Source organism: Tympanuchus pallidicinctus, unplaced genomic scaffold, assembly GCF_026119805.1.
Source record: "Tympanuchus pallidicinctus isolate F22 unplaced genomic scaffold, pur_lepc_1.0 scaffold22, whole genome shotgun sequence".
NCBI classification, from domain to species: domain Eukaryota; kingdom Metazoa; phylum Chordata; class Aves; order Galliformes; family Phasianidae; genus Tympanuchus; species Tympanuchus pallidicinctus.
The window spans coordinates 5,392,625-5,417,350 of record NW_026294739.1 but is presented as its reverse complement, the minus strand read 5'-3'; the positions used below and the strand labels follow the sequence as shown (position 1 = coordinate 5,417,350).

General features: G+C 39.7%; 2 protein-coding genes across 2 annotated transcripts in view; both read right to left on the bottom strand.

The window, feature by feature from the left end:
• Positions 1-12,487, bottom strand: part of CLSTN2 (calsyntenin 2) — a 302,983-nt gene extending 290,496 nt beyond the window's left edge. The window contains exon 1 of the mRNA XM_052687062.1: positions 12,373-12,487. Within this exon, the coding sequence (XP_052543022.1) occupies positions 12,373-12,463 (91 nt within the window). The 5' untranslated portion in view covers positions 12,464-12,487. The remainder of the gene's footprint in view (positions 1-12,372) is intronic.
• PXYLP1 (2-phosphoxylose phosphatase 1) overlaps positions 1-24,726 on the bottom strand; it is an 858,650-nt gene that overhangs the window by 790,431 nt on the left and 43,493 nt on the right. The gene's annotated exons all lie outside the window — the stretch shown is intronic.

Genomic DNA, 24,726 nt, shown 5'->3' with positions numbered 1-24,726 from the left:
ATACTGCATTTTGCTTCAAGTCAACTTAAAGTGGCAAACATTTTCATGAATCGCTCACATGTATTTAAAAGTGCTAACAGCATGAAAATCCATCCTAGAGAAGACTTAGCAAACACATTTTAATTCTGATCAGCAATATCTGCACCTTAAGTAAACTTAAACCTTGGAGACTCAGTAACTTCCCTCAGTTCCTGGCACAATATTTTGTATAAGAGGTCTTCTGAATTAATACAAAAATGCATAAAACACATGGAGTGCGTTTTATCCTGGTGTCAGCTGCATTCTGATACATTGCTTATGATCTTTCTCTCAATCCATCATCTCTTCAGAAGGGAACATCATGCTGAGAAACAACCTTGTCCATCAGATAAACAGCAAGCATCATAAGCTCACCGTGTTGCTCAAGTCATGAGCTGCCTTTTTAGGCTTAATGAAACAATAACAGAAAGCTCTTTGCATAAATCTAATTCTTAATTTTAATGTCCGTGCCAACAGCCGCACAATATTAATTACTTCTCTTGAGATGCAATCAGAAGTTCACTGAGTTACAAGTAACAACTCATGCTTCCTTATTTTCACTCAGCTCTGGAAGAAAAAAAAAAAAAGAGTGAGAGAGAGAGAAGGATTCTCTCTCAGACTGAAAACATCTGGCCATTAAGTGGATAACCTGAACAGGCTGTGGGTATCTTGAGTACAAGACAACAGTATAAAGTCTGGTATATTGTCTGTGGTCTTTGCCAGAATGGTAAGAAACATTACTGACTGGGACAAGCATTACATAGTCCTTTCTCATACACTTTCCCACTCTCCAACAATCTCTGTCTCAAAAACACAGCACTATTTTTCTCTACTTTTCCTGCACAGTACATTATGTTTACTAAATCAACCTCATAACTCATTGTCCTCTCAAGGTAGGACCAACTGCTGCTCTGAGATATGTAGTACCTTCCACCCAAAGGGCTGAAACCACCCTTCAGATTTCCTGCGCCATGATGCCCAAGTGCTCTGGGAGCCTTAAGCTCTATGTAAGGGACTTTCCGTGCAGATATCAGTGCCACACAGCAACTATACTAAATAATTCACAAGTGGCAACTCACTGGTGCTTTCCACTAAACGTTCCTAGTATGCATTTACTTGCTTGCCTTCCCTTCCCATCATCTCATTTTTCTTCCTACGCATACAACAACAGCCAGGAAAGCTAACGGTACTTTATACAAGTAAAGATAGACAGCAAACAGCTTGTTTGTTCACACAGGTCATAGACAATTTTCTCTGGGGCCCAGATGATTCAGCTCCCCTGTGTAATACTTGGCCTTCAGCTTCCTCTTTTCTTCAACGCAGGCATTATACTCATTGCAGCAGAAAAGTTAAAAGGTCAGAAGTGTGTTCTAGGATAATTATATTTTAAATCGATGTAATGGAATACTAGTTAAATCTCTAATGTAGAGCCAACCTAAGAGAACTAGGTCAGACAAGATCTGTAAAAAGATATCCAATAAACATTTTGCAAGGATATTCTCAAAAATGACAGAAATCCTTTCCATTACTGCTTCAGTCAGCAGTCTGTAGAAGGCATTTTAGGATAGGTCATGTAAGCAAAGATATCAGAACATTAATTTTGCTCCTATACTCCAGGTTATCCCTGAGCTACTCCCAGGTTGTCAATAAAAGCACCGATTTGCAAAATCTTGCAAAAATATATTGCTTATTGGCTTAAAAAAAGAAGAGCAAGTCCGTAGTTTCCATAGCTCACCATCTTAATCTTGTCTTACATTTAAGGGTTTGTGGCCTCGGCACCACTCCTGAAAACACAATCGAGGCAAAACATCTGAAAGATTCCAGAATGCCAGCATTTCCCAGCACTCTGAAGTCTCTGAAGACTGAGCTCCTGGTCCCAGCTCCTCTCTGTCTGCTATTTTTGGCTGAAAAGCCAAAGCCATTGGAGCCACACGTGACTCAGGAGCCTCACAACTGAACCACCAGTGGCTGCTAACCTCAGGGCCAACCTTTGCTCCCCATGTGGTATTTATCTGTCTAATCAAACCTTCTCTACTGTGCAAAATCAGATGTATCTGAAATGAGACTGTGAAAGAGTTTTTCCATACACAGCCTTATTCTGTACTGAAAGCATTTACGTTCTTCTTTGTCTAGGTTCAAATATTTTGCAAGTAGGCTAAGACAAGCTAAGCAGGAGTTTAGCTGTAATTGCATGTTTGAATGGCAAGTTTAAGAATATATTATTGTATTTTAAGATTTACTCAGTGGTAAATTCTTCTACATCTATAGAAATATATGCCCTCTGATACTAGGAAACAGGAGAGCCAAGTTTTCATTGTCTAGAATGTAATTCTGATGCTGGAACAAAGTAAATATTCTGCTTTTCAAAGATCATTCCAAAAAACAGTAGTTCTGAAATAAAGGCAGTTTTAAGCTGCATGATCAGCTCACTTCATACTGCATAATTTCATCTTCTGTCCCAGATATTTTGTTGATGTTTATCTTCATCACCCCAGTTTTCCTTCACTAAATACTTACGTGCGTACTGTACATGCCCTACCTGCCCCACAAGCCACTGAAGTGTTCTGCAGACACTAACACAGACTGAAGGCAAGCAAACACCATATTTTTCTGCTTGGTCCTACAGACACGGGTCATTTCAGAAGCCAAGAGATGCTTTCTTCCAGAAAGGAAAAGTACAATGAGACTGCTACTGCAGCATACCTGCATGTGAGGGAAAGCATTCTTTCAGGGCAAAGAAAACCAAAAGGTATTTGTAACATGAAATAAATTGATCATAAAGCACATTTCATTGCCTGTGTCTTACTGCAGCTGGCATGGTACTACCTGACAAGAAAACAAAATCAGCCAGGAGATGCAATGAAGTGTTAAGCGCAGAATCCGCAACTTGCAAAGTGCAACCAACAGCAGCAGCTCCCCACGTTCTGTTTCTATTGCCTAATAAAACATGCTGCTACCATTTTACATCCAACTGCTCAAATAAAGTGAGATTTTATATCTTTTGAAGCAAGCTTCATAAGAAGACATCACTAGAACTGCAATGCTTACCTCCTATACACATACATCATTCCAGTTCTCTCTGATGAGCATAATTCTGCACTCAGCATTTGCCAAAACAGAGAAATGACAACATACTTTCAGAAGATTCTGATAAATTTAAAAAATTTACATCTGCATCCATTCATATCCTTTATGCAGTACCACAGCCTCAGCTGGCTTAACACTGCATTTCTGACTTACGCCGACAGAAATTTGATCCCTTCACATTCTAAAGTTATGCTTCTCCAGGTAGTGAAAACATTGGAGCTCTTACCCATGGATTTAAGAGGCTTTAAGAATTGGAACTTAACAGAATTTTTAAATGCTTGGGACTATACAGAGAATAAATAAAGATTACAACTTAAAGATTAGTTTTCAGTGACCACTATTTACTTATTAAGTCTGAGATGTAACATCTTTAAATACATACGTAATTAAATTCTAACCTAAGCTCAAGTTCTAAAAGAAGGAATTCCTTTTGGCAAAAAAATGTTTTATTATTAGAAAGTCATGTTGACACTTTTTTAAGTCATGCTGTTTCCACCAAATATGCCTTTATTGACATTTTAATTAATTTATCTTATTTATAGTATTCAGAAACAGCTCCCAACGCTTCTGAATTGTCAGTCAGAACAAATTTAGAGATGGACAGCTGAATGGTAATATAAGCTCAATAAAAATAGGCTTATTTTTCCTGATTATTTTTTGCAGCAAATGGAAGTAGTCCGCAGACTCTGCTACAAAGGCTAGAGGTAAGGAATGGGTGCCGAAGGGTTAAGGAAAAAGAAAAAAAATAATAAAAAAAAATAGACCTTTAACTATTATCCTTCAAACTGGTCTCAGAAGGTATTCCTCTTGTTTTGCATTTAGCTTCACCAATACCTTGAAAGGATTGTAGTTTCTTTTCACTGTATACCTCTGTACTGCTTACATTGTTTTAGAGGTGGAAACAAGAAGATGGCAGCCAACCACAGTATCCACAGTGCCCCTCTCCACATGTGCCACCAAACCCACAGTGTATGAATTAGGACCACTATCATAACGCAGACTTTTTGAAACAGCTTCACATAAATCACACTGGTTTAAATGTCTGTAGGTTTTATTTCTCAACATGAATTTAAAGTTCTGTTAACCAAGATCTTAAAACCGCACTTTTTCTTCCAAAGACTGACAACAATGGCAAATGCCATCTGTTCAGCTCTGGATGAGGAATATTTAAAGCAGCCCTCAAAAATGAAAAGCAGAGGAAAAGCTCATCCAATATGACTGCCAAGAGTTACACCAGAATTGCCTTGAATATTATTACTAAATTTTCCTATGCTTACCTCTGCTGCTAGCCTTTGTGAGTAACTCCAGAAATAACCAGTATCTGTCACAAAGAGAACCACGACAGACCCAACAGGCAACTCTGACTTTGTTCTACCAACTCGTATTTTGGAAGTTCTACTTTTAACCACAAGATTCAGCCCAAGTAAGTACTGCATGTTTACAACTCAGTATAAGACCAGGCTGAGTGATGCTTTCCAGCTACAGTCAGGTTTTCAGCGTATCTCATACAAACAGGTTAAAAAAAAAACAAAAAAACCACAACATCTTAAAAAGGAAATGTTCATTGCTACATTGGAATTTGTTAGCTTTTGTGATACACCTGTATCACCTTTTCACTTCTCCATCAGCTATAACAAGTAGAGCTAATAATCTTTTAAGGAACAAAAGCTAACATTTCTTAGTCTTTGTTTCAGAAGTCAGGGATTTAAGTGAAACATAACAGAAAAACAGATGTCTTTATTACACGTATTTTGAAGATCAGTATATGCACTTAAACACTACCATAAGTAGATCTTACTTGCCATCTTGGTCAACACTTCATAGTTTTAAGCTGGTTGAAAAGCACTTCAACTTTAAAAACAACAACCACCACCACCACACACAAGAATTGTTCTGTTGAACGTCGTTTAAATCCAAAATTCCCTCCCAAGGATAAAGACAGCTATTAGTGGAACAATAATAACTTTGAGAGAATTGTTTACATTTACACTACAACACACAAAAGATGAAACTGATTCACAGCAAATCTTGCATTGATTCAACCAGAGTCAAAATTTCACAAAGACAAAACATCTAAACAATACTCTTAACAGCTATGACAATGCTATTTCATGTATGGCCGTCTTCACAAGCAATACAGAGAGAAGTCACATAAAATGAATTGTAATTCAGTAGATATCTCTTCGTATTCTATTCCAAAAATACTTTACAATAATTGACTAAATCCTTTTTCATAGGCCAATAGTGCTTAAATGATATATTGATCAACCTGCACTCCAGCTGAATGATCTTAAAGACTCTCAGTACCATACAGAGCAAGAAGTCCTGAGTCTTTCCTGTTCTACTGCTGTCAAGCTGTATATATTACACCAAAATGCTAAAAGCAGGGCTGTTTCTCCATCAAATAGAACAGAAAAATTGGTGTACATAGCACAGTGACTTCTTAAAAGCCTTTAGGTATCACACATCTCCCACCTTAAGAAGAATTTCAAGAGTTGGGGATGAGGACAAATCCCAAACTCGTTCAAAATTTTTTATTTTAGACACTCAGTGTTTAAAAACAAGTCAGTGAACAAGAACTACAGCTGTTATACTGCTTGAGGAGAGCATTTATATTGTATGTTTGATGACGTTTCATACAGCCTAATATTCTAACAACTTACTCTTAATAACTTACTCCCTTACTCAACAGCTGCAAGCAGCTATCCTATTCATTTTTACTAGAATACATGCAGCAACAAAATAGTTGTTTAGAGTGAACTCCGCACTCTAGAAATCTATAATTAAATCTTCAAAATACTTAATTTCCCCTCATTAATTTAGTGTATTCAGTAAATGAATTAAAAGAAAACAAAGCATTCAAGCACTACAGGCACCTACAGTCATCAGCTCGAAGTCCCACAGATGTGCACAGCCCCTCCCATTGGGTATCACTGCAAGCATGCTTAACAACAAAGCAGAAGTTCTCATCCTCTGCAGGTTTGTGGTCATTCCGAAAAAGCAAGACTACATCAACAGAGCTCACCAGGATGTAAACAACAGCAAGCCTTGGTCTCCATGCTTCTTACCTTCAACAGCAGGGTTTACCAAGGAAATAACTGCATTTGAGCATCCTATTCAAGGATTTTGGCACATTCTTATCTTGCGCAGCATGCTTACAAGAGATGTGGAGTGTAAATGAATTAGGAACTCTTCTTTCAGATTTGTGTAATTTCTTGTATGCCAACAATTGAGTGTGTGGGAACATGTACGTATACAACATTCGCTCTATTTAAAATAAACACATGGAGACACATGCTTTATACACACCTATTTTCTGAATACTATGTAAATCATACACTGCAGATCCTGTTTTGTCATTCTGCAGTGAGTAATATGGAGTGCAGGAAGGTGTATGTTGCTGAAGAAGGAGCTTTATATACAGTACTGTGAAGTGACAGACAAGTAACCCTGCCTCTACATACAGTGACAGATTTAACAACAGCTCTTCAAACCACAACACAAGTGTCTCTTGCAAAATTCACTCTATTTTAGTTTTAAAAGCAACCCTTCTGAATCATGACAGCTTTCCTATTTTTAACATAATCTCAGCATACTTAAACTTATAGATAAAAGTCCAAGGAGATCAAACCACAAACTTTAGTCAGAGAATACCTTCTTTTGATATAACAAATGGCTTTCTCAAGTTTGACATTAAGCTTCCTTTTCCCACCTCCAGTTCTTTTCAAAGTGTCTTCCCTTTTTACCCATACTACTTTGACTCACACTTTCCAAACTCTACAAGATTTGCCTGTTCTCTGATTATGAAGTCTAACAGACCCAGGAACAGCAAGCACATATGAAAGAGAAAAAACACGTACAGTTCCACTGCTGTACAGCTTCCCAACAGTAGGTTGCAGAAGATTGCTTTCAGCAAGCAGTTGTGCCTTTCTTTTACACACACCTTAGCTTTTTTTTTTTTCTTTCATGAAGCTGTACAATCACTTACTGAATGCATCTGCAGGTTTAGCATCCACCGCATCCTGCAGCTTCTCCCATAAATAAGCGTTTGGGGATTAGCAGAGTTGCTTGTTTATCTGGCATCAAAAATATGGACAGCCCATGTGATTGATTCCAGCACTTACTGCTATGCTGTGATTCAGTAGACTACTCTAGAGAACAGCAAGAGAGACACAGCTTCACACAGTTGTCAAAAACTATTCCTTTTGAAGACAGAAGTGGTCTATCTAAAAAAATACATAAATGAAATGAGAATGTAAATATCTCCATGAGGGATGGCTGCAGCAGCTGCCACTCAAGGAAGGCTGTTAGCCTGCAGACAGCACCTGTAGGGAGACCAAGGAATGATACAAGTTGCCTGGAGAAGCAATACTTCATGTGCTAAGATGGTTTATTAAGCCTTATTGCCTCCATCTCCACTACCAAAACTTACTGTGTGGTGGTTTTCTGGGTAGCCTGAAAACTGCAGTTTTGTTTGAAGCATGACAAGGTATGGAAAATCCTAGGAGGCTTTAGCATCCATCTTCCTCCCCACCAAGCAGTTTGATCAACTTTATTTGCTAATATTGTTCCAAACAGTTCTTACTCCTCTCCAGTTAAAGGCTCTGTGACATCCTACCCATTTTTCCAGAAGCCTACCCTGAATCTTTGTTGATGCCCTTTACTTTATGCCCTACCAAAAAAAGAAAAAAAAAGAAAAAAAAGAAAAAAAAAAAAGTTTTACATACCTGTTACATGAGAGCCTGTCCCCATTTTCATTTTCATTCAACTAAACAAATTGAGCTGACGTGCTGAAGGAACTGCTTCTAGACTTGTAGACTTGTGAAGCATTCCTGTCTGAATATCCTCCAGCTGGTCCAGATTTTACTCCAAGTACAAAATTCAGAATCAAGTATTTCTCCAAATATTCAACAAGGAAATAATCTTCCAACTCTTACTATCCTCTACACAACCTTGTTAAAACCAATTGCAACTTCAGTTGTGCTTGAAGATTTTTTTTTCCTGTTAATTTTTGTTGGCTAACACAAAAATAAGACATGTGAGAGACTGAGAAGTCACCATTCAAGTGCAATCACTAAAAAAATCCAAAGCTCACTTTGTATGTGCCCCTACCTGATGTAACTGAGCAGCCTGCATTTTCAGACTGCTCTTTACAGAAAGCACACTGGAGAAGGAAAGTCTCTGAGAACAGCTACACTTGATTTGTGGTCTCTACAAACACCCTATAAATTTGAGTCAGACCACACATCAAGCTATTAGGTTATAAAAATCATCTTTAAGTTATACCAAAGCAATATTTAGTAACACTAAACATGATTGAATGTTAGTGCTTGATTATTTGCCTTACTCGCTAAAAAAACAAACTAGCTATGGGCAACAGAACTACTTGATATTAGTAATTAGCTTGCTATAGAAACAATGCATTTTATCTTTCATTTTCCCATTACTTATTTCACGGTAGGGAAGCTCTCTCTACTAAACAAAGTGTTAACTCCATCACTCACACACTCTACAGGAGCCAGGCAAGCTATCTAGTGCCTTCTAATACAGCCTTCTAGGAAACTAAAGAAACAAATACATCACTTTTAGGCAACTAAGTCAACATGAAGACCAAGAGAAGGCCAAAGAAATACATATGAAGGCAGGACAGGAAACAGGTTTGAAGCTGGATTGAGAACTATGAAGTTACCTTCCCAAAACATCCCATCAACACGACACAGGAAATTAAAAAAAAAATTCTAGAATAACATTTTTATCAGGTATTAACACCTTCGTGATTTGTTTTTTCCCCCACCAAGAGCCTTAGGAGTAACAAGTTTTAAAACAAAAAAGAAAAAGCTATAAATCCAGTAACTTGCACTCTGCTTTTTTAACACCTAACAGATGCAGAGGAGTGCTGATCATCAATACATTTTCCCAGTTAAATCATTAAACAGTCAAAACAAGGCAACAATGCCTCTGACAACCTCTAATCAGCTTTCATGCGCCTCTTCAGATCTTTAAAAGAGAAAAAGAAAACCAAGGCCACTTCCAAACATGCAGTTTGGCCACTGCAGGGTTTGTCCAGGTGCACATGCTGCCTCTGAACTCTGAGGGCTGTCACATCAAGAAGGAAGATGACCACTCTGCGACTGTGAAGCCATTTAATGGCTAGTGATAAAAGGCATGCTTCATGAGGCGTTCTTTAACATACCTACACTTTGCTTACAATTGAAACATGCTTCAAAAACTCCAAAGCTTCTAGTTCCCTATCTTTGGAAGTATTCCAGACAATACAATTAAGGTTGGAAATGATATGATTATGGCTGGCAAATGTTCTCTAGCTTGGTAATGACAACTTAAATATAGTTGTCAGTCACCTATGATGAGATACCTCAATACTTAAACAGTTATCAAATACTCTGTGTTTTTGGTTGGGTTTGTTTTTTTTGTTTTTTTTTTTTTTTGGGAGACCTCTGAATCATTTCATTGTCTTGACACCTAAGCTTCAAAATCAGATGAATATTTTATCCTAGGAGACAAAAGTCTGCTTTCATGAATTCCATTTCCATCAAAACACTTTAAAAATATTAATAAAGTATTCCCATCTCAATGTATTGATATAAGAATGGAAACATGGAACCATTAATGTGTCTTTGCCAGGGTTTCTTGGTGAGCTACAGAAATCTATTTCTTCATCCCCCATCTTTTGACCTACAGCTGGCCAAACATTACTATCTAAGTATTTTCAATGAGGACAAAAATTTCTTATTTTTCTTTCTTTTGAATTGCTATGGCAAAGTATTTTATTACTATTTACTGTGAGAAAAGGATTTATGTAACCACAGTATTAAGCTGAAAAAATTCAAACATTAGAATCCATGTAGCATGTTTCCAAAGATTTTCTCTTTAATTCCTTTCTCAACAGGCTTCAAGCTTTCTTTTAAGCAGAATATGCTGTCTCTGTCTCCCTAGGTTAGTTGCTCTTCTATTGCTGATAGTCATATCAGCTGTATTCACATAATAGACTTGCCAAGTGGGACTGAATGTTCCATTGATTTGGAAATGTCCTGAATGACTAAGGCTTCAAGTTTTGCTCATGTAATTAATTTAATTGGTATCAAATATTCTTAGTTATTCAGATCATTGAGATACTTACAGCCATACTTAAAAATTAAGATTAAAGTGATGTTTGTGTTAATTACAGTGTTCAAATAAAGTCAAACTTGAAAGGCTGACTAATTGGGTCTCACACAAAATTTGGATACATCAACCTTTTCAGAACTTTGCTGAGTTGTTTGATAGGTAAATACTAGAAAGGAGATAAGTAATTTTACAGGTCAGTTTTATGCACAGATTTGTAGAGCAGCAGAAAGGGGCAGGGAAGTGCAGCAGGTATTCCTGCCTATCTGCAAGAAGTACAAATTCTGAACATGCTGAAAAAATAGGCAAGTCTGGCCTTTCAAAATGTTGTTTTACATAACTGCAGATCACATAAAGGTGTGCCCACATGATTTCCAAACAGCATTAATGCAATTGCAGTAATCCAGAAAGCATGCCTCTTTGTGTTACTGAAGAAAAGGGTCTGAAAATATTTTAAATACGTTTTTCCTGTTTAAAACAGTGATTTTACTGAACTTCGGGTGCAAATCCTGTAGTCAACAAGCTGTTAGAAAGCTGACAACAAACTGCTTGAGTTTTTAATATGTAGGTGAGATCTCTAACTGACCACTTATTAACCATTCCAGCATTACCTCTTACATTTAATTTTCCAATAGAAAGGGCCAGAAAGTTGTTTTTCCTCAGTTTCCTAAGGGGTAGAATGAGAAAAAATAAATAAATAAATAAATAAAAGAAAAGAAAAAAAGGCAGGAATTATTTTTGTGAAAGAAATTATTATTTTTCACTGAGCCAGAGTGGCGAACTATGAGAACCAATGCTGTTCCAGCGATCTTCCTTCCCATCTCAAGAACAGCAGAGGAGGGGCAGCAGGGACAGCCGCCGGCTTCGGGGCTGTTCTGAAGAGCAGCGGAGCGCAGCAGGGCGAGCGCGCGCACAGGGAGCTGCGGCGCTGTCCGACCGCGCGGTGCTGAAGGAGCACCCACTGCGTCCCTCCGCACCTCCACGCCAAAAGTCAACTTCGTGCCTACAGCATTAAGTTTCTCAGTTGTGCCGTAATGTCAGCCAGAATGCCCCTGGAATTACGACTGCCTTCCTTTAGAGAAAGATAACTCAAAGCGGGGAGAAAGCAGAGCCACATAATGTTTAAATAATGCCCTTTTCCTACACGCCGCTAATTGAGGGCGGAGGGAAAGAGTCCACTGAGACAAGTGCATCAACCGCATCTGGTGCCAAGATCTGTTAACGCATTCATTGATCCTGTATCGCAGCCTCGGGGAATACCTGACTTTAGAAGTGAAATATAAATAAAACGGATGTAAAGTAATAAGGAAAAGCTAGAAATACTCACACGCCGATATAAACACCCTTAAAATGACGATTTTTAAGCGCTCGATGTTTTTAAGTTACCGCTGTCGGAAAACGCTCTTTGCAGCCCTCCAGCGGTGAAACACAAAGCACAGAGCCGGCCCGGCTGCGGCTGCCGCGCGGAGCTACCTGCAGCTTCGGGGGGCATCTCCGAGAGCCGGCAATGGGCACGCTCGGCGAAAGAGAAAATCCGCATAAGAGAGAGCATCGTTTTAAAATACCGAAGGAAACAAAGGGCAGCGCGGCGCCCCCGCACAGAGCCGCCCCGATTTATTTGTTCGCCGCCAGCGACGCCGCGGTTCCCCGGAGCGCCCCGTTCCCCCGAGACACACGGGGCTGCAGCACCGCAAGTAACGACCCGCTCCTTGCGGTTACTCTGCTATTCGTAACTTGGAGAAAGTTAAGGCAACAAAGAATCGCTACCCTCCCAAAGTTGGTCATCGCGCGACCATTCGCGGTAAACAAACCAACCCAACAGAAGACAGCGGTAACTGAAGTTTTCCCTTCACACGCGGAGACGAAAAAGGCGAACGCCCACGGACAGCAAAAACAAAGCGGAGGAGTTGGTAAGGGCGTGCATTGAGCCGGGCGGAGCGCTCGGACCAAGTTCCGCCGCGGAGCAACGCGGGGCGGCAGCGGAGCCGGGAGCCCCACGGCGGAACGCAGCCCAGGTGCGAGCGGCCGCGCTCCGCCCGCTCCCCGCATCGCCCCACGCCTCCGTCCGGAAAAGTTGCGACGGGGAGCCGTAGCCAGGCCGTCCCCGCCGCGTCCCCGGCGCCGCCCGCCCCGCCCGGTACCTGCCTTTGGCGGCGAGCGGACAGCCCGGCGGTCCGAACAGCGGCCCCAGCAGCAGCAGCAGCAGCGCCGCCGGCCCCCCGCAGCGCCGCCGCATCCCCGCCGAGGCGCCGGCCCTCCACGCGCGACGCGGCGCCCTGCGCGGCTTCGGCTGGCTGCGGCGCGAGGCGGCGGGCGGGGAGGCGGGAAGGAGCCTGCCGCCGCTCCCTCATTCGCCCTCGCGGCCAGCACCGGGGCGGCTCCGGCTCCCGCCCCGGGACCGCGGCGACGTCACGGGGAGGGGAGGCATCAATATTCATGAGCGGGGCGGGGGGCGCCCGGCTCGGCCGCCGAGGGACGGCGCCGCCGCCGCGTCCGACCCTGAGGAGAGCGGGGCGGGGCCGCGCGCGGGCTTGGGGGGCTCGCGCACCTGCGCGCGGACGAGGAGGGCTCGCGCACCTGCGCGCGCTCCCCGGAGGCGGTGGGGCCTCGGCTGACGGCGGTGAGGATAGCAGGCAACGGGAGAGCCCGGGCACGCGTGGAGCTGCGCGGGTCGCCCCGGCTATACGCAGGGCACGAGGAAGGCCGCTCCCTGCTCGGCTGTCGCCTTGTCGGTGCCCCAGCCCGTGCGTTGTGCATCACCGCTCTGGGAAACGAACGCGGCAGGAGGCACAGCTGATGCACGGCTGCTCATCGCGGGGCTGCCTGCTGCTGCGCCTCACGGATGGCAGCAGGCCCACGATGCTCTGCCAGCGGCGGGAGCCTTACTGAACACCGGGTGCAGAGGGTCCGTCCAACGTGTGCCACAACTGTCTAAGCAGCGATTGCACGAGATTGGATGGGCGTGGGCCTTTCGTTTAATCCTTTCCGTTAGTTTTCCCTCTATCAAAAAGGCTCAAATCCCTTTGCGTAGTCTGAAGTACGATTCCCTCCTCCCCCCAACAACACTACAGAAGTAGGAGGAGGCACAGCCTCGAGGCCCGAAGCCTCTTCCCCAACCCAGTGGGCAGTATTTATCAGCTAGAGAAGGAAGGAACACACGTTTTCTGCTCCACTTCACCCAGACAAATACTTTCCAAGTTACATTAGTTGGGATAAACTTCTGACATCCTTTATGCTTGCTCATCTAATTAGAGCTACGGAAGTTGCTTTCTTGCAGTCCCCATTGCAAGGCAGAACAGAACAGGACAAAGGAAAGCCAGGAGAAAGAAGCAATAAGATAATTTGGCATACCAAACAACTGCTCAGGGAACGCTTTTTGTCAGCACTCCATTTCTCACCTTTTTACCGAGGATGATTTTTTTCATGAGGAGTTTGGCCATTATAAAACAACATCTATTAGTGAAGAGGCAATCTCTCCATCCCGAAAGCACTAACTGTAAAAACAACGTTGGCTGCATGTGGCTAACAAGGGTTTCCTGCTAACAGCCCCAAAACCCTCCCAGGACTTGGCACAAGGCATTGTTCCTGTTCCATTGTTCCTGCAGGGAGCACAGCGCTGCCTGCCCTGTGAAACTGGCTGCGTTCATTGCAGCTGATTCCTTAAACATACATGCGGTGCTGAGCACTTAATTAATGTTCTTTTAGGGGTGAATAGTAAATAGAGTGCAGGGAGGTTTAACTATCAACATGATGGGAATTATAGGGTAATTTCACGTTGACCTAGTCAAAACTGTCCACATTTATAGCAGACTGAGAAAAACTGAAAAGAAATAGAGAACTTTAAAATCTCTAAGATTTTTGTTTGCTGACTTAGGTTTGTTGCAAGCAGCTCCAGAAGTCTGTAATACAACATCCCACATGCTGAAAAGTTAGGAATGCAGCCTATGGATTAACACATCAAAACAATGCATATGAAGTTCAGAAACACACTCAGGAACGTATTTTCATCCACCAAATCAGCAAGACTTAGCTAATTGGTTAACATTAATATTTATTATAAATGGTTTGGTGATGAACTCTAGATGGTGGCTTTGTAAGGCAGATGCTGTACAGGATGACCTCAGCCATGTTATAAACTAAATAAGCAAGCCCAATCAGAGGAGTGAGATGGGACAGGTGTTCCCCTCTTCTACAGGTAGGGAGCTATAGTACAGAAGATGAGGAGACGTCACCTATAGATGAAACAATATTGGTGTCAGAGTCAAAAATTAACTTCAGCCCTGGTACTTCAATCAACACTGCTCTACTTTTTACTTCACTGTACGTCTTTATCGCAATGACTGCCTGAGTGTTCTGCAGTCCTCTCGTGGTGTTGTATACCAGTAATGGGGGCAGTTGGATAGAAATAGTTACAAATTATGATATTATATCCCTATACAAAAATTTAAATCAAACAACTACCATTAGTTCTATGATTCTGTAATACCTACGTTTTATGCTGCTGCTCTGCAACGAGGTGTGCTCATTAACACTACAGCCTGCTCTAGGGCATAAGAAAGCAAAGAGGCTGGAAATCCTTTAGTCAGTTCCACTCTGTTGAATAACTGTGCACTGCAAGGAGCATATCCTTCAGTCCTTGCTTATATAAATTTCTGGCAGAACCATTACAGGAGGAAAACATAGCATTTAATCTCAAACAGGACATTACCAAAAGGTTACCTCTGACCTGAGACCCATCCATTCCTGTGTCTAGAACCATCTAAGAAAAGCAAGAACCCACACTGAGAAGTGCAAAAAGTCACTTCATTCTGACATGTTTTATTGGTCTTGTAAAATAGAAATTGTAAAACAAAGGGGAAAAGGTCACAGTCATGCATTCACTGAGAATTATTGACATGCATTTGCCATCAGAGGCAGTCAATCAGAAAGATCCATTTCAGTCTGGAGCCATAAAGATTATTTTTATCATAATTTCCCCTGTGTAAATTCAAGATATTGGTGGAGAAGAGGATTTAACCCTGAGAGACATTTTGCTGAAGAAACTTGAGTAGCTCCCAGGGCAGAGTCAATCCTATCTCCCCACCGGGACATTGAAGTGGGATTTTTAACCATTTTGATAATCATGTTTTCCAAATGAGTTAATAATATGGTGAATATCAGTTATTCTAAGTAATAAAGAAGGGATCGTTTAGCAGGAATATTCCACGTTCCAGTACCAAATGGTTGTACTATCTTGTTAAGGGAATTACACCTAACTAAAAACTAACAAAAATGTAATCAAAAATAATGGAAATCTTAAAAAAAAAAAAAACCAAAAAAAACACCAACCTATTTTTCAACATAAGAAAAGTTGAAAAGTTCCCAGTCATATCTGAGATTTCAGTGCATTAATATAGACAGTTCAGATCCTACAACAAGCCCCACTGCACTGTTCCTTATAGAAACAGTTTTAGGTTCTTTATTGCTTTATTTTAGAATATTGCGTAACACTCAAATGGGGAAATACAATCTTACTGGGTGCCCAACACCATGATTTATACAATATTAAACCTAATTTATAGTTTAAAATGAGTATGTAGCCACAGGAATCTAGACTTGATTGCACTTAGGAGAAGTTTATGTATTGCTAGAGAAAATTATGTTTTTCTTTGGAAAAGCACAGAGAGGAGTGGAGCGGAGTGTGCATGCTGTTTTAAAGAAGAAAATAGATTTAAAATGTAGCATTATGAAGCATGTATTTTAATGCGATATATTAAAGTCTGGTTTGCAATCACAGGGTAAAGAATAATAAGCATCCACTTCTCTAATAGAATGGAAGTAGGATTTATTTCTGCTAGTCATATAAAGTAATGGTTTTCATGTGCACCAAATCCATTAACAATGACATTGATATCATTTTTTCTTTGCAGCAAGTTTGAATTAGGCCCAGGGTCTTCCTGCTTAGTTGTTCTTTTGCTTCATGGCATTAAGCCTGCCTTAAGTAAGAATGGAACAAAATGCTGCAGCACTTTGCTACTGCTGCCACAAGTTTCATTGCCTCTCTAGAAGTTAGCAGGCATTTCTCTAGAGACTTAGGTCAGTAGCTTTTAATAAATAAGCAGGGTGCCCATCAAGTTGAATAGAACAAACAGTGCCAGACATGAGTTTCAATACAAACATTTCTTTCCATTTATGCTGCAACTGCTAATGCGTTTAGCAGAAGAAAATATATTTAAATTATTTATTCTTAATAAATGAGCCATCTGAATAATAAATAAATCTCTTCTGTGATCTTTGGGAAGATTTTTAAACAAAAGGTTCTTCTGCAGTGGAAAAACCACATGGAAGGTGTGCAAAGACCCATATTTGCTAAAATAGCATTAAGAAGTTCACTAAAGCTGGGAAGCTGCAATGTTGGAAATCAACTCTACCACCACCCTTCTGCATCATCCCTTATTACTTGTGTGTGATGTTATAATTCCTATTTAAGAAAGCAGATTGAAATTTTCAAAGTATATAGAAGCCTACATATTATAATCATTGTGACAGAAAGGAAGCAAATTGTTCCTCATCTCTAATGGCTGAAGCTTTAACGTATGCTCTGCTTTTAAACTCTTTGCTTTCATCGTGCTCTTAAATTGCAGTAGACCTTGATCCTACTTTGGCTCCATAAAGAACACATGATTTTTGTTGCTATTTGTAGTTGCTATTTTGTTGTTATTTCAAAAGCAATGTTTGTTTTAAACATTTTATGAACCTTGCTTGGTATATATAATGTGAGATTGCTAAATAAAATCATGTTATATGTTAATTTAATCTCACCTAATCACAAAAATAGCCTTTTGATGGGCACCCGTATCAAGGTGCCATATAATTCATGCGAAAGAAAGCACAACCAGGAGCACATGTCCTACCAAATTGCCTCCTTCATTTTCTGCCAGACACAATGCATTTAAACTCTTGGCTGCTCTTTTCCGGTAAGCTGCCATGTTTTGCCTTTGCCTTCTCCCACCCCCACTGTAGTTTTTTTAGAATGATTTCAATGGAAAAAATATTGAATCATAAAAAGAAGATTCCAAAACAGCTAGGATTCTCCTCTGTCTCTTCTGAGAGACTCTCCTCAGTGTCATTCCAGCTATTAAATAGGTAACACCCCTTCTCATCTCTCTTATTCTCCTGCATCTGCAATTGAGCTCCAGAAGAAATAAACCAGTTTTTATTTGGTTGCCAGTACAACACTGGATGACCAAAGGTACCAGAGTGGGCCACAGGACCTAAATCAGTCTGTGACACAGCGTAGTCTTACCCACTAGAAAGGTGCTGGATCACACCCATGCAGTGACTTGCATCAAAGCAAGACTGAAAATTTAGTGTAGGGTGCCAAGCGTGAGAGTGTAATGCTCTCTTTAGATTATTAGATCATGAAATTGGTGCTGCTTTACAAGCAGCTGAACTAAGACCTTTCTTTGCGACCATTTTTGCTATAGGCAGAGGCAAAACCTCAGCCTGCTGTCAGACACAGTAGGCAAATTCTTAAATTTTTCAAAGCATTTATTGTTCCTCATGTATTCTCCTTTAAACCAATGGATTTTCTGCTACATTCCATTTTAGAGGACATACATTCTGTAAACATTATGGTAAAGTTAGAGATGGAAATTGGTACCCTCTCGTAAGGTTTATAGCCTATGTTAATTCACCGTGTTCTTCTGACATCTCTGTACAGACTTTAAGCAAGATACGAATCCCTGCAGGGATATGAATATGGCTACTTTAACGTGTATAAGGGGAAGAACAATAAATATCCAACATAACCTTTGAAACCCAACTGAAAAGGCAATTTGAAAAACTTTTAGAAGTGCTGACCCCATAAGATCCTATGCATAACAAAGCATACATAGGATCTGCTTTTCATGCCTTTTGCTTTCTTCAGAAGCCTTTCATTTCTCATACTTTTCCCCATGTTCCAGAACGTTTACATGAAAAATGCATTTTTCTTGTTCGCCCTCAATATTGTCCGTATTAATCAATGCTTTCTTCTCCTACCTTTTTCTAATTTTTGTATATTTTCCTAATATTTCCCAAAGTTCTTAGAGCAAAGCGTAAGATTTTAAATTAATTTTGGCTGGTACACAAACTGTGAGGTTTTCGCAAACATGAAGCTTTCCAAACTAACACTTAAATAGCCTCTACTTATTCATCAGAGAGCAAAGCACAGATTCCCTTTACAAATTCACAACCTTCAAAATGAAATGAAAATTTTGCAGAAAAGAATATTCTAATATAGAAATTAACATCCTTGTAGTTGATGCCTTGCCTATTATTCAACCACCAGCTTATCATACCAGACAATGTAAGAAATGATGTGGATTTTCCAGTTACTATAAACTTTCCTTCTCAAGATAAATTTGAACCAGGTACATTCTATGGATGTTCTTTACTTTCCAATTCATTTTTTAAATAATTTCTTTACTTCTCCATGTCTAATTTCTCTTGATTATTATAATCACATAATCCTATACTTTGTCAATTTTGTTTGCACTTCTCTAATGAAAACGTCCTGATAGTAACCATTTTGGATTTTATTCTGTTTGAATTGAGCTGCAGAGGGCTCTTGTATTCAGGCTGATCACTTAAGACTTGATATTTACAGAAGGTAATCATTTCGTTAGGAACATAGGTGAAGAGTGCCATGCAAAGACATGCAGATCTCAGGGCATACTGGAAATTCAGAAGAACCTGGGTGCAGTGAGTCACAGAGCCTGTAAGGAGTTTCTTTTTCCCCTCCACATGGGATTTAATATAAAGAAAAAAAATCTAGATTACATTAAAGACCAAAGCAGATAACATATCTGTGTCACCGGATATTAAAGTACTACTTCCAGCAGTACCTCACATTGTGTAGTTTTATCATTCATGGCTTCTGTCCTGAGAGCTCTAGTTTCCTGTGCATTGACTGTGTTCTTCTTGTATATAGAAAGGAAACTATGATGATTTTTTGTGCTTCTAAACAGTGATCATATCACAAAGCTGAACAGAAAAATGGATTGGAAACTAGATGTTGTTGAAATGCAGTGATTTCCAAAGATGATAAATAACAGTAAAATTACATCAGAGAGATTCAACACAGAAATACACCCACATAGCTATCCACATGAATCCGTGAAATTCAACTCTAACAAAAATCACCTGAAATAAAAAAAATAAATTGCAGTCAAACCCTTACAAAAAATGAGTTTGAGAGGACCGTAGCAAATTCAGAGGGGAATCACATCTACAGGGAGAGACAGCAGATCTATCACTCCAAGAGGTGAAGTGAATTCTTAAATATGTGACCACATCCATCTGGCTTTCTAAACCAAATGAAGTAAAATCACCCAAGAGTTCAAATCCTAGAATAATTCCAGAGGCAGTGCTATTACTTCAGCACAGATTCAGATGAAAAAGTATTTTTCTTACTTACAGGAAACTGTAAGACACCCGAAGACAAATATGCAACTAATTTTGTCACAGAGAAGAAACCTTCAAATATGCAGTACTTCACACTGTTGTTTGATAACTGCAACTGTAGCTAGAACAACAGTTCACTTACTTATGCCTTGGCTCTCCACAGTGGCTTCAAGTTTTCAGAAGGGCTAATCCCTTAACAGAAAATGATAAATACCTTAATTGTTCTCAATTTCCCCAAATGAGGTTTATTTTAAAAACTACTTGAGCAAGGAACCTATTCCTATACATGATGTAGCCTGGGGCAAAACATTCCAAAGGAGGTAGAAAGGTTTCTCTTGGGTGTATTTTTGTGAACAAAAGAGTACCCCAGTGCTATCCTGCCTCGTTGACTGGTGCTAATGTGGCATTACTGGTCATTGTCAACAGATGCCAGTAACTTGGAGAAACAGTTCACTGAAATACAGTGCATCCTAATAGCCCCATTTTCTACCACTCTCATTGCTGCAAGTAAAGGCTTATAAGCTGCTGCTTGAATGAGGTTACACTTATCATCCCATTTCATCCATTCACTTGCTGGCAATACAACATAGGATTTTGAATTAAGCATATGTATTTTTTTGTGATTTTTTTTCTTCCAGAGAATATCATTAACGAAAATAACATTTTGCTACTCTTTCAGGAAGAATGTTGGTCTTCTGAGTAAATTGAGAATTTCTTATTTTGAGGGTTGCAGATTTCAGGCAAAGCTTCTGGTAGGCAATGAATTCAAAACAGGTTTACTAGCCCATTAAGTGACTCAAATATACAATAAATGGACCAACAAAATAAAAAGGGAATGCAGCAGAGCTTTTTCTCAGACAACTGCATTTTCTTACTATCTCATTAGAGTCTTGCTGCAGAGACTGCGAATTTCCCAGTGAAATTTCTCATCACCAATAAACAGCAAGCAAGTATTGCTTAGCAGTAGCCCAGCATGATTAGCATTTGTATTGCATCTATCACTGGCAATAACAAAGCAAGTTCTATGTTTTAGTAATTCGCAGCTTGAAAGGGCGGCAGCTTAATTTTTGTAATGTGAAAAATTATCATCATACAAAAATTATTGTTCTCCAAAAGCTCATAAAGTTTGGTAGTTACCAATTCATAGATAAAGCAAAAGATGTGACTGAATTACAAAAACAATTAAGCAGTGTGAAATTATTTCAGATGTCCTTGGATCAATAAAGAATACTCTGTGCCTTGAATAACTTAACATTGCGTGTTAATCAATAGGAATGATTGATTTTCCTAAAATATTTTTTAATAAGTCCATCATTATTTTTCCTTCCTTTGATCAGAGGTTTGCGATACCAGCAGTGCTTCAAGTAGCCGTGCTCTGAATGCAAGGTGAATGCAGTTCCACTGCGAAAGAGAAAGCAAGCCTCAGAGCTCCTCTTCCAAGAGGGCCACCACCCCCTTCCCATCACCACGGCCCTTCCAACTGGAGCCTCTAAAGCATCAGTTGGACACTTCTGGACAGCAGCTGTAGGACTACACAGAATCATCACCTCTGCTGAGTTCTAAGACAGCATAGGAAGGGACTCGAGTGTGCACTGCCACGACTGAACCAACTGTGGCCTGACCAAGATAGCAGGCTGCTTTCCATCCCAGTATTGAAGTACTACAGATGCTACATGGGAGGTAATACAGGGTGAGGGTGATGTGTGAAGACAGAAGTTGAGTACAAATAGATTACATTGTTTCATCTGCACACACTGGTTCCCAAGTTCTCAGACAAAATACCTCACAAGCTTGTCATTTGGTTTAAGTAAATGACCTCACATCCCATTGGTAGCTCACGCAAAGCATAAGGGTAATTTACTGATATGTAATTAATGTCATTTATGTCTCTCTGGTAAGTATCGTGCATTTTGTTTTAAATTAAATATTTTCAAATTCTGGAAGTGTAAAATAAGGAACCTGGGCATTTTTACCATTCTGAAATTCATTCTTGCTACTGTCAGTGGCCCCTCTCCTCCATTTTCCTTGCCTGAGCTATTTTTACTAAGGGTATCATACAGGAAGACCTAATTCATGGATCGTGAGTTTGCAATTACATTTCTTTCCTTACATGCCCATGAAGTTATGCATGTTTTTGACTCTAGCTGTACAAGGTGCTCTCAAATATTGATCTGATTTGTTTAATTGGTTTCGTATATTTGCTCTGGCATAGGGATTTAATAATCTTATGGTGAAAAGCATTTTTGCATTCTATATAACTTAAATATCTTTTTAGTACCTAGTGGTTTAAATGTGTACATATGAAGCTCGCTTTCTACAAACCTTTGAGTGATTAAAACTTAATTTCCAAATGTTTATAGGAGTTAAACAAAGTCAACCTGAATTAAATTTTCAATCCAAATGAATGAAGGTAGATTTTTTTCTAATGCTTATCCAGCTTTATCCATTTTGCCTTAGTGAACATCAGCAGGTTAGCATGTTCTAAATAAATGTAAAGGGATTTTATATATGCTTTAAGTGCTTCTGTAGAATAAATTAATCTCTTCAGAGGAAAAAAAAAAAAGAAAAATCTGAATTAATTATGAACAAAATACACTCCTTGTAAAATAAATAAATAAATACATAGATACGTGAATCAATAGCAGAGGTTGTAGTAACCCAAGTAGCGTCGTACCCTTGGCTTCAGCCTTTAAGAAACCATGTGTAAGTCACTATATTGTTTCTATCTGTAACTTGTCATACCAATTAGTCTTTGACAGAAAAATGATATCTCACAAAAATATACTAAAACATAATTACTACTTCTGCAGCATTAATCTGAAAGAGCAATGTTTCTACATAAATGGAAATGAGTTAAGATGATCTGCCAGTCTACCAGATGTGCAACAAAACTCTTAATTAGCAGAACTGAGACCTCTGTGTGCCCGTATAATGTTGTAGTCTCCATCAAAAAAAGTCAGTCTCAGGCACAGACTGTGATTCTGGCTATGTTATCACTTCCCTGGGAACTTCTTAGAACCCAGCATGCCCTGCAGCATCCTTGGGTGATAGCTGCAGCCATCAGTTCCCTGATCTCTTCCCTTTTCATTCAGGCTCCTCATGAAACAAGAAGCAGAGCAGAACCTTCCCTCCCCACTTCTTATCATTTGGATGCTCAACTTTCAAGGAATATGTTTGTGACTGAACTATTTCCAAGGAAGACTAAAAGCATCTTTTTCCCCACACACGCTGTGGGGGAGAGCACGTGTCTATTATCCAGTATCTTCATATTATCCAATGAAGAAGCTTTGTAGAAAATAAATCTGGATTGGTGATTAGTCTTGAATGTGAGGCAATTACTGTCTTGTAAATACAGCATCCTGTGTTAGCAATTTACAGGTTTTACAGATTAATATAAACCTTACAAAGGTATCTGATGAAGTAGCACAGGTTAATGAGTCAGCTTTCAAGAATGACAAATCAGAAGAGAACAGGAAAAGAAATTAAGACTGAAGCCGAAGAGATCAGAGGTGAAGGAATTTTGCAACTGTTTCTCATTTTTCCATATCAAGAACAGCTTTACATGTAAAAGAGCTATAAAATTTGACCACAAAGAGAGTAACAGTACACTGAGTTTAGAAAATAGCTGAGAACTTGTAATATTGAATGCTGCCAGAGTCCTCAAATACATTTCTTTTTGTTGTGTAAAAGGTCATTACTATCTTTGATGCTAAATTGTCTACAAACACCTCAGCTATTGCTAGTAGGTCCTTCTGGAAAACTGCCTAAAAATGCAAAGATGTTGTACAGCCCTCACTACAGATATGTGAGAGCTCTAAACAAGCAGTAAGAGAACTTCCAATGAAAAAAATCTTAGCTGGTCTCAGTTACGGGGAGTTATTGCTGAGAAGCAAGGCTGATTTCATAGAACAGAATACACATGCTTCCTCTCAGATGTACTGTGAAGACAAAGTGGTATGAACTTGCTGAGCACAAAAGAAACAACGCAAATGATATTATAGCTTTAATGTTGTAAGTTTTGTTTTGCATAATTAAGTATTGATTATTTGAGGATTTTCAGGAAAAAAAATTTAAAACCTGATTGTTTTTCTAAGAGAACTGTATCAATATTTTAGATTTTAAATTCACATGGTGCTCCGTAACATCTATCTACTGTAACAAAAACATTTAATTCAGAGAAATAATTTATTGCAGTGGTATGAGTAATTAGAAGGACGGGGCTCATTTCATACCCATGGAATCCACAATATCAACTACCACAGATTTCCTCAACTTTCACCCTAAGCCAGACTTACAAAAACTCAGAACAAAATCCAGAACATTCAGCTAAGCCAGGAAATCCATCTTAATCAATCAAGCCATGTGCATGAAACAAAGAAAACCAAAGTCTAAAACTTATTTCTCAAGACAACATTTGCCAAGCCTTTTTTAAGAGGCTTTGCCATGAATCATTTGTAACTGGTTACTTCAGGGTGCAGATCATCCATTCAGATGCAGATCAAGCAGTGGATCTTACTGGTCTCAGCTACACTCCTGATTAAAACAGGTTCAGGTGATGAGCTCAAGCACAGATATTCAGTGATTTCCCTGACTTCTTGCTCACTCCATGACTCCTTGCTGGCTTATGCCATGTCAGAGTCTCCCAAACTGTAAGGGGCACTGTTTGGGAAATAGTTTACCATTACCAATAGGCCTTAGGGACAAGAGCAATAAGGAGTCCAGAGATGCAGAGCCAGTGGCACTGAGGAAAGCGCATAGATATTTCAGATAAATTATGGCATTACAGTGTCTTTGCTTCCTTTGCTTACATCAAGAGACATTTTGGCTATTTGCTTTTCTGTAACAAAAGATGGTATCATATACTGTTATTTTCTGGTATATACCATTTTAAGAGGTGTTTTTCCCCCCATATTTCATCTATTTCCTGAGTTTAAAGAAGGCTTTACTCAGTTGCTAACATCTACTGCTCTTACTGCAGCTAACAAATAGCTTTTCTGTTTCCCTTTTGTCTGTCGTGTGTAATGATTTTGTTCCTTGCTCAACAGGGTGTGCAGTAAACGGCATCTTCTCCTA